Here is an 18,224-nt window from a genome sequence, read left to right on the forward strand (position 1 = left end):
AGGTCTCAGCTGGAATACTGTGTCCTGTTCTTGGTGCCACACTTAAGGAACAATGTGGACAAATTGGACATCCAGAAGAGAGAAACAAAAATGATAAAAAGTTTAGAAAACATGACCTATGTGGAAAGGTTTAAAATAAAATGGGCATGTGTAGTCTTGAGAAAAGAAGACAGGGTGGGGGAAAGGACCTGATAAAATGCTGTTATATGGAGGACGGTGATCAGTTGTTTTCCATGTCCACTAAAGTAGGACAAGAAGTAATGGGCTTAATCTGCACCGAGGGAGTTTAGGTTAAGTATTGGGAAAATCTTTCTAACTATTAGGATAGTAAGTACTGGAATAGGTTACCAAGGGAGATTGTGGAACTCCCTTCACTGGAGGAAGTTGTTAAGAGCTGATTAGACAAACACTTGTCAAGGATGGTCTATATTTGCTTAGTCCTGGTGCAGGACCAGGGGATGAACTAGATGACCTTTGTGGTCACATCCAGTCCTACATTTCTATAATTCTATTATTCCATCTCACTCAGGTTGAAGTCTCCCATGATAACACAGCTATTTTTTCCCTTCCCATTACAGATAGGTGCTTAAGAGCCAGTCATTTGTTCTCTTGTGTGATTTGGTGGTCTGTAGCAGACACCAGCTAGTATTCTATGTTGTGCTGTATCTTATATGACATTGATTCATAAACATTTAAGAATGCTTGTTTCTGAGTTGTCAATGTCTTTGAAGCAAGTAATGCTCATTTTTACATAGAGTGCTACTCCCCTCCCGCTTTGCACACTTGATCCTTCCTAAATAGGTTGTAACCATTGATTTTAACATCAAACTCTTCCCACCAGATTTCAGAAACAGCACTTAGGTTGAATTTATGCTCATAAGTGAGCATTTCATATTCCTGTTTAGTACCTAGCCTCCTAGCAAGTGAGAAGTTTTCTCAGAAGCTGAAGCTTACTGTACAGCTGATTAGAAGCTTTGCAAGAATTACTGTTCTCGGGGAACGTGGAGCATGCAGTAGATGGAGAAAGAAGAACTGGGTTGTAGCATTAACTTAATACTATGGAAAATGGTAACCTGTCTTTGAAAGGGAGATCGTGTATTTGAAAAGTGAGCAAGGGAAATAGCTAAACCATTTCAAAGAGCCAAATAAGATGACCTGGGGAAGATACAGACATTGTAAATCAAGAGAATCTCAACTCCCCTTCTTTAAATGTGATGGTTTGTATGAACTGTTTTCAATTATGAAAGTAAGGAAGGGATTCTCTATTGCATGTCTGAGCAAACTTTAACCACAGATTCTGTTCCAAAGACCAGACGTACAGCTAAACAAATATTTTGAGTTTATTCTGACCTAGGGTCCCACTTGCATTACCTCCTACATATTGAATCCCATGTACCTCAATAACCAGTAGATGAATTTTTGAATTTTATGAGTAAAAATGGAAAATTCAACATCTGATTTTTTGTATATGTTATTCACCAGCTCTAGTAACTTAGTTCCCTAGGCCTAGTCTGTGCATCATGTCATTTTCTCTGCTAATACCTGCACACTAAGGAATTTGCTTTGTACAATATATACAGCCCTCCTTTGGTTTAGTATTTTCTTAATACAGAAACAGAGTATATGACAATAAAGCAGTAGGACATATTGTTTCCTCATCAGATTATAATTTATTTCCAATAGTTTATTATAAATAAGCAATGTTTTCTGAGAAGAATGGATTAATTAACTAGGAGTGAGCTTGGGCTAGAGTGAATCCAAACCAGCTTTTCTATTTGTTTTAGCAGTACATGTAACATTTGGCAGAACTTCTGGCTAAAGATTATTTCTCTCTTTTTGTTTCTGCTCTACAAAACAATAACTTTAAATTTGAAAAAAATAGATATGTAATATGTATATCAGGAGATACCTATGTCTACAAAACAAATGGCCTTTAAGAATCAGAATATGAACATCGGGAGGGGTAGTGTACTTTGTTGCCTGGTGTTCCTGGGGGTTCTCTTGTTCAAGCAGAAAACTTAGTTTTATACCCAATTTCCATTTGCCCTTATCACAGAAAAAGTGGTACATGCTACACTGACTCTGAAGACTTACTAATTTCTCTTAATTTTTTTTCTCTCATACTAGTGTTCACTTCTGCCTGAAGGAGCAGACTGTTTTCTGTCTTCTTGTCTTTTGTAGACAAAAGTTTAATTAAATAAAAAAATGTAGTTGTGTAAGCTCTTTGGGGCACAACTTGCCTTTTTGTTATATATGGGTGGGGTACCTAGTAAATGGGACTAAGATTTTTGCCTGAGGCATCTACGCAGTAGCGCAATAAAAATATTAAATAGTAATAACAGTTTACTGATTATGCAAATATCTGTTTGGCATATGAAGACTGTTGATGAGAACCCTGAACTATATCTTTTTTGTTTTTTTTAGTGTTCTCATACATGCGGAGATGGAATAAAGACAAGATTAGTGATTTGTCAGCTTCCTAATGGCCAAATGTTGAATGATCAAAGCTGTGAAATTCTAGACAAGCCACCTAATATGGCACAATGTAATGTGCATTCTTGTCCTGGCGATGTTTCATGGCAACGGGGACCATGGAAATCGGTACGATAGTATTCACTACTTCCTCCCTCTCTCTCTCTTTTTATAAATTATATATAGTATTTTTATTTGATCACAGGGAGACAAAATTGTGTGTGGAATGTACCCATTGTAGCTTTATTAAGCATCTGCTACTGCTCCCATTTAATTAAATGGCAAACTTCCATTGACTTGTCTGGCAGCAGGATGTAAACAATCATAAGAAACATTTTAAATATGGTTGCTATTCATCTTGGGTTATAGTGCTGATAAACAGTTTATTCTGTTCTGCAGGAGGAGGAATCAATTTGGGATTTTAAATTTAAAATAAATACTGTAATTTGTGCTATAGTATTATCTAAATATTTATATCTATACTTGCATGTAGATATCTAATGCATAACATTCTAATCTAAGCTACATCTAAGTATCAAATGTATCTCCCACACATCTTTTGTTTTCCCTGAAATCAGTCAGCACTGTACTCTGCATTTTATGAATAATTGTGTATAAAGGTTTACATTTGTGGATATAACAATGACTAATTAAAGGTGTCTGTATAATTGTATAAGTAATTCTAATAGAGCTCCTATCTATATGTCACTGTCTGTTATTATGTAAAAACAAATACAGTGATCATCATTAAAATCTGTACAGTTCCCACTTGCAGATAATATACATTACTGAAATAATCACAGTAGACCCTATGCTAAGGGACTAGGTAGTATTCCCTATGCTGTGAATGCCACTGTAACAGTTATTAGACGATGTGCAAAAATTGTAAAGAGATCAATGGCAACCACAATAGGGCCTGGATCCAGTTCCACTGAAGTCAGTGGCAAAAATCCCATTCACTTCATTGGGAGCAGGACCAGGATCACAATTCTGTTAAACATTACTTATATTAACAAGCTGATTTAATTTGGTATTTTTGATCAAAGAATGTGGAAATATTATATTAAGTGAACTCCAGATTTCAGTTTTAAAATATTTTTAAATAATCTAATTTTATAACTTAAATTTGATACCAATATAAATTGAAATAGATGTTTTAATTAATAATTTATAATAGTATCTCTTTCTTCCACTGTGCAATCGGAGTTTGTCTTATGCTGGTGCCTGCATGTCTGTTAGGCAAAACTTGTTTAGCCATTTGCCAAGTGTTAACTGGTGACTTGCAAACATTTCCTAATATGTGCTTTTGTTTTTGTTTTGTTTAACTGTAGAATTACATGCTGAAAGGGTAAGCAGAACTTTCAGCATTACCACTGACGAAAAGCTCAATGTTTATTCCTTTCCGATCTCCTGAAATCACTTACTGCCAGTTTGTTTTCTCAGTGATGCTGCAGATTGCACTGCAATAGGTGGGTGCTCTCTGTTGAGGAAGTGGGGTCCAGGTAAATGTCCTTTTAATTAAACCAGATGTGATGTAGTTTTGCAAAGATTTTCATGTTATTTTATATCCCAAGTGATATAAAGTGCATTTTATATCTTTCAAAACTAAGCCATATGGTTTGAAATGGGACCTTTTAGCAACCAGTAGGAACCTTTATTTGACCCTCTCTTTACTCCATGCCCTAGTGGGGTTCTGTGGTGATGTTGACATCACCAGCATGTTGCAGATTGGGTGTCACTTCCAAGAGGGAGCTGGTCATCAAAACCAGTAGGGGGACCTAAAATGAAAGTATATTCAAATGCTACATGTGTTGACTATGCTTCTTAACCTTACTGCTAGGAGTATTCAGCACATAAAACTATAATGAACATTTAAAAAAATATTTCAAATCACCTTTTAAGTAGGGCTTGGATGAATGCACATTGTCTGGAATTATTGATCACTAAGGGCTAGAGTGTGTGTATTTGGCACAACCCTTAGTTAGAGTGGTGCAAAGTCGCAGAGCCCTGGAGAAGCACCAGAAGTGTTCTGTCTCAGAAGCAGAAAGCCTACTCTGAGCTCCCCGGTGCATTGTGGTGTGCACTCTGCAAATTGCTACACTTAGAATATTTCTTCACTCCCACCTCATTGGCTCTGCTGACCAGTGTGTATGGAAGGGTTGGGAGAAGCCATGACTCTGCTTTACATGTGCCATTTTGTAGTGCTGGGCAACATTGGATGAGTGTCTGGTAGCCACTCTGTAATCTCCAGAGCGCTTTGATTCTGCCTTATCTTCACCCGCTCCCTTAAAGGCTCTGTGGGAACTCGGTAGAATCTAGTTCTGCAGTCTTAAATAAAAATGTTTTAGGATAACAAGTGTGAGTCTGGATAAGAGCACATTATACATTTTATATAAAATTGTGAGTTATCTGTATCCTAGTAAAGAGGAGAGGATAGAAGTTGATGGAGTACAGGTAGGAACTGAAAGTGAAACAGTCAAACAAAGAAGTCCCTTTTAGTTACATCACATGAAGGCAGACAACTAAATATTGACAAATTATATGAATGCTTTTATATAAATAGTAGAAGTCTAAATACTAAGATGGGTGAACTTGAGTGCCTGGTGTTAAATGAGAATATTGATATAAAAGGCATCACAAAAACATGATGAAACAATGATAAAAAATATATGGGAATAACAGAGTAGGTCACACTGGTGGGGGAGTGGAACTATATGTGAAAGAATGCATAAAGTTGTATATAGTAAAAATCTTAAAATGAATCAAAATGTACCACAGAATCTATATGGATAGAAATTCCGTGCTTGAATAAAAAAAAGTGTAACAGTAGGAATATACTACCAATAACCTGACCAAGATGGTGATTGTGAAATGCTCAGGGAGATTAGAGAGGCTACAAAAATATAACGTTCAATAATAATGGAGAATTTCAACTATCCCCATATTGACGTGGTTCATGTCAGCTCAGGATGGGATGCAGGGATAATATTTCTAGACATCATTAATGACTGCTTCTTGGAGCAGCTAGTCCTGGAACCAACGAGGGGAGAGGCAATTCTTTATTTAGTCATAAGTGGCTAACACTATAATAGAGACGCAAACTAACTGCATTCCCCAAATAAAAAAACAGTAAGAGAAACAAAAAAAAAATTAAAAAAAAAAAACCTACCATGGCGAAACAACAGAGTAAAAGAGGCAGTTAGAGACAAAAAGGCATCCTTTAAAAATTGGAGATCAAACCTAGTGACAAAAATAGAAAGGAGCATAAATTCTGGCAAGCCAAGTGTAAAAGTATAATTAGGCAGGCCAAAAAAGAATTTGAAGAACAACTAGCAAAAGACACAAAAACAAACAGGATTTTTTTTTAAGTACATCAGAAGCAGGAAGCCTGCCAAACAATCACTGAGGCCACTGGACAATCAAGGTGCTAAATGTGCATTAAAGGCAGACAAGGCTATTGCGGAGAAGCTAAATCAATTCTTTGCATTGGCCTTCACTGCAGTGGTTGTGTGGTGTCAGTACAGGAACATACTGATACATTAAACAGTGATAAGTTACCAGGACCAGACGTCATTCAGTCAGGAGTTCTGAAGGACCTCAGAAATTTAATTGCAGAACTACTAACTATGGCATGTGACCTATCACTTAAATTACTCACTGGGTAGCTAATGTGACACCAACTTTTCAAAAAGGCTCCAGAGGCTATTCTGGCAATTACAGGGGTAAGCCTAACTTCAGTATCAGGCACAATGATTTAAACTATAGTAAAGAACAGAATTATCAGAGACATAGACAAACAAAATATGGTGGGAATAGTCAACATGGCTTTTGTAAAAGGAAACCATGCCACACCAATCTGTTAGAATTATTTGAGGGCGTTGATAAACATGGACCAGCAGGATCCAGTGATACAGTGTACTTGGACTTTCAGAAAGTCTTTGACAAGGTGCCATGCCAAAGGCTCTTAAGCAAAGTAAGGAATTGTGGGATAAAAGGAAAGATGTTTTCATGATCAGTAACTGGTTAAAATAAAAACCAAAGGATAGAAATAAATGGTCAGTTTTCACAGTGGAGAGAGGTAAATAGCAGGATCTGCCGAGAATCAATACTGGGGCCAGTGCTGTTAAACTTATTTATAAATGACCTGGAAAAAGGGGAAACAGTGAGGTGGCGAAGTTGCAGATGATACAAATTCAAGATAGTTAAATCCAAAGCAGACTGCGAAGAGGTACATAGAGATCTCACAAAACTGGGTGACTGGGCAAGAACATGGCAAATGAAATTAAATGTTGATAGATGCACAGTAATGCACGTTGGAAAACATAATCCCAACTATACATACACAATGATGGGGTCTAAATTAGCTGAATACCATTCAAGAAAGAGATCACAGAGTTCTTCAAATAGATGCAGCCATGTATTCAATCTAGGTGTGTGCACACCCAGCATGCCAGAGCTGGAGAATTTTGCCTAGCAGTATCTGTAGATGCAGTGCTCGTGCCTTGGGCTGTAATCCCACCCCGGTCAGTGTTCCTTCTAAGCGCCATGCCTGCCCAGCTGCACAAGAGGCCATCAAGGACTGCATACCTGATTAGTACAGCTGCACAGGTGCACACACAGGGGTAGCCACAAGTAAGCCTGCAGGATGTGTAGGGTGAGGTGGGGAATAGGATGTGGGTGGGGGCATTGGAGTGAGGTGGGTTGGTATTGATGGGAGAACTTGGGGCATGCAGGGCTACGGTGAGGTGAGAGGGCTCTCTCCAAGCCCCAGGCCTGCGGCAGGGAGAGATGCCTTTCCCCTAGCCCCGGGGCTGCGGCGGGGAAAGAGGACTACTGAACATTATGCAGTGTTAATTTTATTTTTTATTTGATTTCATATGAAATCAATGTCGTAAGCAGTGCACCTTGTTAATTATCCCTTGTTTTAATATTCATTCTTCTTCTTCCATACCTATGGTAACTTTTTAAAAATATATATTATATCTAGGTTTTTGTTCCTACTGGTGGCGCACATCGTCTTGATATTGGTGCTGCACATAATCAAATTCATTCCGCACATGGATGAAAAAAATCAGAGAGAATATTGTGGCCCTGGCTACGAGGCAGCGCTGCCCTGACCCCCACCCTCTACCCCCAGTTCCTTCTCACTGCTCCTGGCTGAAGCCGGAGCTCTGTGTGGTTATCAGCTCATTCTCTGTCTCAGTTTTCTGAGTTTTTTTCTTTGTGTATATAGTTTTTAGATAGTCACTAGTACCCTAGATAGTGTTAGTTAAGTTAGTTAGTTAAGATACTTATTGCCCTGTGTGATGCTTTCACCAAGGTTCAGGTGCTGTCAATCATGTGGGTGGGCGATTCCTCATAGTGATCCCCACATGAGATGCTTGCCATGTTTAGGGGCACACGCTGAGGAGCAGTGCTCTATTTGTAAATCATTCACCAGCAGAAACCAGGTGGCCAGAGACTTACACTTGGAACAGCACCTTCTTGAGCAGGCCATGAGGCCTGTTTCACTACCTATTTCACTACCAAGGCCTAAGATCAGCTGTTACCTCCCCCAAGAGACGGAGGTGCCGTTCACCCTCCTCGGGATCACTGAAGTCCCATAAAGCTAAATGGGACCATCCCAGGGCTCATGAAGACTCTTCTTCCTCCTCTAAAAAGAGCATGGACCGGCATACCACTTCTGACATGCGGGATGGAGTAGGTCCATCACACCATTTCCAGATACTGTGCTGAGGACACTGAGAGCCCAAACCATCTCCAAGGAGGCATACCAGGAAGCAACAGAGTTACTCTGCCTATCTATTCCGGATTATCCACTTATCCAGGATGTTACCAGGGCAATGGCCTCCACCGCCTTGGTAACACCCTTTGGTCGTGTTGCAGAGACAAAGAGTCCGTCGGCACAGCAGGCTGGTCCTTTTGCACCACAGACTGTAGAATTGAGGCCAGTGTTTGGCCTGGCTCTGAGGTCCCTCTCATCACTGGTTCACTCCTCGGCACCAACATTGTCTTGGCAGCAGTTTCCGCCTTCTTCTTTGGGTACCAATCCTTTCCCTGGCACCGGGAGTAGGTGTCAGATATTTGACACCAGCTATGCCGATTCCTCATTCCTCATCAGCACCAGTACCACTTTCCTGTTGGGCTGTGGATGAGTCTAACCATCTGCTTACACCATTGAGACTAACTTCAATGCTTTCACCAGAAACATGGCAGGACTTGATATCCAGGTCAGGGTCCTACTCCCGGCCTTCATCACTTGATTGGCATTAGGGACCATTCTCAGAGCAGTATCGGTACTGAAATCAGCACTCCTCGTGTAGTTGGGACCTGGGCTCCTGGCTTGGTGCCTACTGGCCACCAGTGCCTTATCTATACCCACAGAGGCCTCTTTGGAATCCCTGGGATGCTCCTCAGTCCCAGAGATCATATTCTTCAGCCAGCTCCAGAACGAATTCAGGGGCCCTGTTGGTGGCTAATGTTGCTGTTCTACCACAAGTGTTGAGGCGTTGAGTCTTCTTCAGCGCCTCCAGACTTGTCGCATCTGGATCCAATTATTCAGGAACAAAATACATCCCTGGTGTACTTGACTGTTCTTCATCTCCTGATGATTCAGTGGTACAGGTCCCTCTTCTCCCTCAATGCCTGAGAATTTGAAGGCATACCAGCACCTTTAGCAGCATATGGCTGCTTACCGAGGCATCCAGGCAGAATTTTTACAGAAGAATAGCACAAGTTCCTCTACATTTTCCAACCATCTGCTCCAGGGAGAGTAGGCCTCCTATTAATGATGCTCTCCTGGAAATGTAGTCCATTTTGCCAGACTGTCTTCTCCTTCTCCAAATGTGACTGAAGTCAGTCTTTCACCTGACCCATCATCACTTGCACAGACTGGTCCAACTTTCTCTGCCATTCCTGGTCTTCTTATGGTAGTGGACAGTTCAGGATAACATATGCCAGGGTTTTCCTTGATCAGCCCCTACCAGCTAGGACTGGTTTGGGGAGCACATCCGGGGTCACTAAAAGTTCAGGGCTTGTGGCCAGAACAGAAAGCATCACTGCATATCAACATCCTGGAGCTTCAGGTCACCTACATGCCTGTCAGACTTTTTCTCATTATCCACACTTTCCAAAATCACATCAAGGACTCAGTGGTTTCACGTACTAACTGACAATACCACTGCAATGTATTTCTGAGACATACGGGAGGGAAAGGCACACTCAAATGTTCTGTGTCAGGATCAGGATCTGGCTGTTTTGCATCGGTAAGAGCATTACTCCGGTGGCCAATCATTTACCTAGGGTCCAAAATCAACTCAGATCACCTCAGCAGGAATTTCCCCCTGAATCATGAGTGATCCCTGAAGCCCAGTATCCTGCAGTCCATCTTTGCAGCTTGGGGCATCCCAACAATCAACCTGTTTGCTATGAGAGACAACAAGAAATGCCATCTGTTTTGCTCAAGAGGAGTCTCAATCCAGGCTCCCAGAGTGATACCTTTTACCTGGACTGGGAAGCAGCACTCCTGTATGCTTTCCTCACTGATTCCAATCATCCTGCAGGTGATCTTCAAACTGAAATTGGACTGTGCCAAGGTCATCTTCATTGCTCCAGCATGGCTGAGGCAGTGTTGGTTCTCTGACCTTTTCCTGTTATCGATTTGGCCTCCCATATGCCTTCCTCTTCATTCTGACCTTCTGACTCAGCATCACAGTCATACTTTGCATCCTGTGCTCAGCTCTCTGCATCTCACTACATGGCTGCTCTCTGGTTAAATGAGGAGGAAGAGCAATGTTCAGAGGTTGTTGGACAGGTTTTACTCAATATAGGAAGCTTTCTACCAGAATGGCCTATTTGGCCAAATAGAAGCATTTCTTGATATAGTTGTTAGCCCACGGAGTTCAACCAAAGCTGACTAGTATTCAGAACATCTTGAAGTATTTGTTACTTTTTCAGTCATAAGGTCTTTTTCTAGCTTGTTGAGGGTGCATCTGATGACAAGTTCGGTGTTCATCCACCCATCCATGGGAGGTAGTATTTTTGAATACCATGGTAACAAGTTTCTTGAAAGGAATACTTTGTCTCCACCCACCAGTGAGAGAGCCTGTTGCTTTATGGGTCCTTAATATGGTATTAGCAGCTCTGATCAAGCCTCTGGTATCTTCTTCTTTTTCTCTTTTGTATCAAAAAAAATATATTCCTGATGGCAATGACATCTATGAGGAAAGTGTGTGAGTTGCAAACTTCGATAGCAGAGCCTCCATACACACAATTCTCCAAAGACAAAGTGACCTTGTGGCCACACCCTAAGTTGTTATCTGAAGTGGTTTCTCAACTTCATTTGAATCTGGTGGTATATATACCTGTGTTCTTTTCTAAACTGCATTCAATCCTGGGGGAGCAGCATCTTCGCTCATTGGATGTCAGGCGATGTCTAGATTTTTACCTGGACAGGACTAAACTCTCATGCTTTGCCTCATCTGTTTGTGTCGAATTCAGACTGAATGAAGAGACAAGCAATCTCTTTGCAGATGATCTCTAAGTGGGTAACTTCCTGTATCAAGACAGAATACGAAATAACTCTGATTATGCCCCCTCAAAGGATGTGGGCTTATTCTATCAGAGCGCAGGCTATGTTGATTGTATTGTTAAGTGATGTTTAAATATAGGACTTCCACTAATGGATCATTATGCCATTTTTGCAGCACCCAGAGCAGATGCAAACTTTGGGAAGGCATCTTTGCAATCCCTTTTTAAATAGACTCTGAGCTGTACTCCTGCAAGTACTGCTTGTGAGTTACCTATGTGGAATACACAGCTACATCTACTCGAAGAAAAAGATCAGTTACTTATCTGTACTGTAACTGTTATTCTTTGAGATATGATGCAGACGTATTCTACAACTCATCCTCCTTCCCCTCTGCATTGGAGTCTATGCTCTTAGCATTCCATGTGAAGGAACTGAGGCGGGCTGGGGCACTGCCACCTCATATAGCCAGGAGAGGGGCTACAGACACAAGGTGTGGGCACTGCCTCTATGAGTACTAAGTATCAGAGGGATAGCTGTGTTAGTCTGGATCTGTAAAAGCAGCAAAGAGTCCTGTGGCACCTTATAGACTAACAGACGTATTGGAGCATGAGCTTTCGTGGGTGAATACATGCATCTGAGGAAGTGGGTATTCACCCACGAAAGCTCATGCTCCAAAACCTCTGTTAGTCTATAAGGTGCCACAGGATTCTTTGCTGCTTCTATGGGTACTGTTAGGCAAAATTCTCTGGCTCAAGTGCACTTCACATGCACACGCCTATGAGGAATACACATTTGCACATACCTCAAAGAACAACAATTATGAGTAAGTAACTGTTTTTCATCGTGGGTAGTTCTCTAAAAACATCTGTTCAATGTGCATCAGCAGTCAAAAAAGCTAACAGAATGTTAGGGACAATTAGGAAAGGGCTAGATAGTAAGACAGAAAATATCAAAATGCCACTGTATAAATCCATGGTATGCCCGACCTTGGCTACTGTGTGCAGTTCTGGACGCCCCATCTCAAAGAAGATGTATTCATATTGGAAAAAGTACAGAGAAGAGCAACAAAAATGATTAAGATTATTTAACAGCTTCCATATGAGGAGACATTAAAAAGATTGGGACTATTCAATTTAGCAGAGAGAGAATTAAGGCAGGAGTGGGTGTAGAGGTCTATAAAAGCATAAATGGTGTGGAGAAAGTGAATAAAAACACAAGAACAAGGTCACCCAATGAAATAAATAGTATCAGATTTAAACCAAACATAAGGAACTACTTCTTCACACAACACACAGTGAACCTGTGGAACTTGCTGTCAGGGATGCTATGAGGCCAAAAATATAAATGGCTTAAAAAGAATTAGAGAAGTTCATGAAAGATAGGTCCATCAATGGCTGTTAGCCAAGATAGTCAGGGAAATAACCCCATGCTCTGAGTGTCCTTCAACCCCTGCCTGATAGAAGCTGGGACTCGATTACAAGGGATGGATATTTCTATTAAATTATCCTGTTCTGTTCCTTCTTTCTGAAGCATCTGGCACTGGCCACTGTTGGAAGACAGGATCCTCGGCCAGAAAAACATTGGTCTAACCCAGTGTGGCCATTCTTATGTTCTATAATCTTACAGCAATATTGATAACATTACTGCATAGTATATCTGCACATTTTTATAGTTTTCTTTGCAATAGGTGTGGAGGTTAGTAATACGAGGTCATATTCTCAGTCGGTGTAAATTGACATAGTGCCATTGATTTCATTGGAGCTTCTCCAAGTGACACCACCTGACAATCTGTCCCATCCACTTCAATAATAAAAAGTTAATAAAGATTGTATAATAGAAATGTACAGTTAAAGAATACTGAAGCAGATTCTCTTTCACTTTCATTGCTTGCCCATCTCTGGTGTGCAAAGCAGCCATAAATCTTATGCATCTGGCTCCAGAAGGATTCCCTTTGTGTCAGGGAATCTACAATTACTATAGAGTTGTCAAAATGTGTCGTACACAATCTTCTGCACCTTGCCAAATGCATGAGGAGAGGGGAGGACTGGGGGAAAGGAGACACGGATACAGCATTACTGGCTGTGGAATGGCCTTTGAGGGAACATAGATTGGGGCATAAATTAGAGCAGCCCTGAAGTTACTTTTAATTTACAGTGGGAGCTGGCCTGGGCCCTGCTGAGCTCAGATTTAAGGAAGTGCATAGGCACCGAGTTTCTAATCTGCCAGGGATGCTGCCCTGTACTTTGCCCAGGCCCCGCCCACACTCCACCCCTACACAGTTCCGCTCCCTCCTTCAAGCATGCTGTGCCCTCGCTCCTCCCCTGCCCCTCCTCCAATGCCTCCTAACACTGTAAAATAGCTGATCCACAGCATGTGGTAGGCATTGGGAAGGAGGGGAAGGTGCTGATCAGTAGGGCCCGTCGGCGGGCAGGAAGCGCTGGTGGAACTGGAGGTTTTCCTCTGGGTGCTCCAGTCCCAGAGCACCCACGGAGTCAGCACTTATGAGGAAGTGTAAAGGTTGCTTTGTCCCTGTTCAAATCTGTCCCTGACTACTTCTCAGCTGGACCAGAAACTCTGACTCACTGATTCTGCAAAAGTTCTAGTTGTAGTACATCCTCCTGTTGGGTCTAGCGTCAGGTATAATGATGCAGAAGAAGACTGAGCTAAAGAAATTAGAATCCTCAGGACAGGCAATAATGTGACACAAGAGTTAGAAAGAATGTGTCAGTTGACAATTGCCATTTCTTTTTCTTCCAGTATAGAGTGAGGATTGTGTCACCTATCTGCCTTCTGTTATAGATATAAGCAAAAAATAACAACAATTGGCACTTGAAATGAGCTCTTATCAATTATAGGTCTTGGCTTCTTCAGAGTAACTGTCATTGGTAACTGCATATCATTGGCCTCAATGTTTGATAGACTACTGGGAGTAGCTCCAAAGAATGCTATAGCCAGGTCTGTAAGCTGTAGAGATGTGACAGCGTCATACTTTCACTACTAGATTGGTGCTGCTGTGTGTAGAATAGTGGGTTCACTATAGAGAGACTGTGTTAGATCAGTTTCAACAGCATTTGTAATTGCTTGAAGATTACTGAAATTCAATTAAAATGCAGTTCTGTCCTGACAAGTGTTAGTGTACAAATGTGCAAATTTTTACTTAACAGGTCTGCTCTGCCTGTACACTCCAGGTCATATGTGTTGACTTTAATTAGTGTAGGGCTTGTCTACATGAGGACACTCAGGAAAATTAATCTGGATTATCTGAAGGTTTGAATTTAAAGTGGATTCATTAAACTCTGTTAAACCTCTGTGTGGGCACTTCCAAAATTAAAGAGGCCTTAATTCAGTTTAACTTAACAAACTGATTAAGGCCATTTTAATTGTGAATGAGGGTGACTACACTGAGGTTTAATGCAGTTTAATGAATCCACTTTTAATTCACATCTTTAATTAATCTGGATTAATTTTCCTGAGTGTCCCTATGTAGGCAAATCCTAATATAAATTGTATGACTATTAACTACTATGAGTACTGCAGAATGATTGAATTGAATTCTTTAAATGACTATAAATAAAATTAACTTAAGTTCCCATTGCAGAATCTTGAGTATTGGTGATGTCAAAGCCAGAGACTTTAGTCCCAGATTGAGTTTGCAGGGTGGCAATTAGGAAATACATCCCTTTACTTATAAATTGAATACACTTGGTATGAAGTCTCTGAGACACAAAGAATAGGGGATCCTAGGAGGGCCATTTTACAATCACTTTTCAAAGTATAAGTGCCCCTCCCCCCCAATCCTCGCTTTGAATTGTACATAAGTTTGAGTGATGAATCGTGGTCTTTATTTGCAGAAAAAAAAGGAAACAGGGTGGCTTCATCTGCATGTCAACTAGTAATGGTCAGGTGACTATCCAAGATCCATACATCTTTCAGGGACTCTGAATGATTTTGATTATTCTTGCGGGGATACAACTCAATCCAAAATAATAAATTTTTCACATTCTTGATTAATTATATTAAAAATTTTACTTTAAATCTGTTAAATCTCTGGCAGTGGCATGGGTACAAAAAACCTGTAAGTCAAATTTCTAGGTACAATCTTTCAGGCTAACTGCTGCATACTTGAGTACAAAATCTCTGTCTTGATACATACAGTGCGCTATAATACATGGTCTAAATTAACCTTTCATATAACTAATTATTTCAGTGGAATTACACCAGGAAAAAATTCTGCCTCCTATGTCTAGGATGTTTTCCTTTAAGTCTTCCCTGCTTTTAGGTGTGAAAAGGTTGAGCTAACCATTCAAAACTCTGTGGAGGAATTAAAAAAAAACTTGAGAGAAAATATATGGATACCATATGCCACATTGTAAAATATCAAGAGAAAATGCCATAGTGTTTTAGCAGTTTGCTAAGAGTACATTTTTTATTAATGATTTATATTTTATTCTTTCCTTCTTTCATTACACTATGTTGGATTCTTACATCTGTCTCCCTCCCAATAGGGGTATTTCAAGGCTGACCAGTTTCCTGCCTTCACTGTGTTATTCCCAGCAAAAGACAGTCTGCCTAAGCAGACTTGCTTCACTTCTCTCCTCAGAGATGGCACACAGTTTAATTGCTAGAGCTACCACAATGTTCTTTCTAAGCAAGCATATTTTTTCTTAAGGTGAAAGCACTACAAAGAAAACAGAATACAAATATGCTTACCAGAGATCATCCTCTCCCTTCAACTCCCAACCAGGGGTTTTCCTGTGGTTTCAGGTTGATTGCACCCATTGCTCCAAACAGGAACACAGTCTTATGGGACCTCTGTAGGCCAAAGTCCTTCCAATCCTTCTCTAAGGATTGGGGCCTTCCATGTATCAGAGGTCCTATCCATTTGCTAGCTCAGGAAGAAGACCCTGAATCAGTTTAAACTCCAATTATGTAAAGTCCTTTCTTTGTCTGTTGATTCCTTGAGAATTCAGTTTTGATCATTGAACTGTCCTCATGTAACAGGTGATCAGCATACCTAAGGACCTCCTCTCAAGGTAAAGCTTCAAAGGCTGAGCCTGTAGATGGAGGCTTGCAATCCTTTCTGTTCCAGTATTTCCCAGGAATTCCGCTTCACGTGTATTATTCCAAAAGATTAGTAATGTCTGCTACCTTGTTCAACAGAGTCTTTTGAAGTTCACAATACTTCCCAGATATTGCATTAATCTTGTCTTAACACAATCCCACAATAGTACATAAACATTTGCATTTTTAATACAATGGGATCCTCAAATACTTAAGTTAAACCTTACTGAATTAAGTTTAATTCAGTAAGGTTTGTCCAGGATATTGCAGGAAATTGCCATCTGTTACGCAATTTTTTCAGTCAACATGAAATATTATTCAATCAATTTTTAGTTTTTCATTGATTCCTTTAGTCAAATTGTGAAACTAAATAGTAAATTATGGTTATTTGTTGAGGGATGACTGTGTTAGATTTTACGTTCTAAAAGACAAATGACGGGCTGTTACTTCATTTAGAGCGCTGAGTGAGCAGTCTGCAGACATCGCATAGTTGCTCCAGAGTTTGGTGTATGTTTGTTTGTTTTTAAGAATAGAATTTACTAGGAGGTGGATTGGCTGGCCATCAGTAGGGAGTTAGGAAAGGATATTTGCCCCACACCGCCCGTGTATTCTGGGAGTTTTTTTTAAAAAAAACACCTCCTTCCTCTGAAGCATCAAAGATGGCCACAGCTGGAGATCAGATACTGGACAGGGTGGGCCAAGGCTCTATAGTGGCACTGACCATTCTCGTTCTCGCATGCTTGACTGGCTGGTTCTTGCTCAGTGCTTAGAGTCTAACTGACAGTTATATGTTGATTTGGGAAGGAATTTTTCCCCAGGTCAGATTGGTAGTGATCTTGTGGGGGATGTTGCCTTCCTCTGAAGTGTGTGTGTGTGGGTCATTTGCCAGGATTATCTGGGTATATTTCATTTAATCATTTCCCTGCCTTTCGGAGGCCTCAGGCTCTGGTGCATGTTAGTCCCTCCTGTTCTCTCCCTGTGGTACGTAATAGTCTAATGTCCCATGGGCTGTAATATTTTGGTCCCGTTTCAGTGGTCAAGTTTAGTGTGCAGGTGTCAATGGCCTGCGATATAAGGAGGTTAGACTAGATGACCTAGTGGTCGCTTCTGGTAAGTTTTCATGGAACAAGTTTGTCTTGAGGAAAGGTTTGAAAGAGAGTAGTGTAGGTGCTCCTGTATTTCTCAAAGTATTTTTAATAATTCCATTAAAAGTTCAAGAGGTGTATTTCATCACAATATGAAGTTTACTAATTTAGGTTCCAGTTCAAGAATACACTTAGATGTTTAAATCCAACCCTATTCAGTATAGCACGTAATTATATGCTTAACCTTGACTTCAGTGGGACTTAAAGGTGAACTTAAGTGCTGCCTGAATATGGATGCTTTCCTGAATCAGGGCTTTAGCATGGAATACCAAAGCGAAAACTGAAAAATGGCATACATCACTGGAGTGGAAACAGGTGTGTCTCTCTGCCCTCTGTTTCAAGTAGCAACATCCAGGTCTTCAGGCACGTGTAGAACAGCCAACAGCCTACTGTTTAGGGCACTCCTCTGGGATATAGGAAACTCAAGTTTGAATATTTGCTTTGCATGGTTTGGAATAGAAACCTGAACCCAAGTCTTCACCATCGGACTATAGAGCCTCTCTCTGATCCAATGAATATTTAATTATTTATAAAAACTGGAATGCTTCAAGATGACAGATTGAGAGAAACCCACCGTAGAATTAAATTAAATATTAATTTAAGTGCTCAGATATTTTTAAATGAGAGCGTACGATACATCAGCATTTACTATTGGAGCTAAGAATTAGGAAACTTCATTTTAAGAATGCTAACTGTCCTGCATACCTTGGAGCCATCTGTAGCTGGTCCGTGTTCGGGTATCTTTTCATCAATGGATTCATGTATAGTCCAGAGCTGAATCAGGTATTTATCTCCTTCTTAAATGAAGATGAAATTATAGTTTTGTTTTTAGAATAAAGTATATTGTTAGGATATTTATGCAGATCAGATAAGGTACTCCTTCTAGAGGCATATTCAACATACCAGTGGCATATTATGTGTTTTTTCTTCTATTGTTGGGCAAATATTGATACATGCAACTGTCCTTAGTATTACCAGTGCATAAATGGGAGGATGAACTCCTCTTTCTAGTTAGT

The 18,224-nt window shown here is 40.4% G+C and overlaps 1 protein-coding gene across 1 annotated transcript in view; it reads left to right on the top strand.

Moving 5' to 3' along the window:
- Positions 1 to 18,224, top strand: part of ADAMTS20 (ADAM metallopeptidase with thrombospondin type 1 motif 20) — a 196,959-nt gene that overhangs the window by 133,965 nt on the left and 44,770 nt on the right. Inside the window, 1 exon segment of the mRNA XM_030548927.1 lies at positions 2,425 to 2,601. Coding sequence (XP_030404787.1) covers positions 2,425 to 2,601 — 177 coding nt within the window.

The sequence above is a fragment of the Gopherus evgoodei genome, chromosome 1 (assembly GCF_007399415.2).
Source record: "Gopherus evgoodei ecotype Sinaloan lineage chromosome 1, rGopEvg1_v1.p, whole genome shotgun sequence".
NCBI classification, from domain to species: domain Eukaryota; kingdom Metazoa; phylum Chordata; order Testudines; family Testudinidae; genus Gopherus; species Gopherus evgoodei.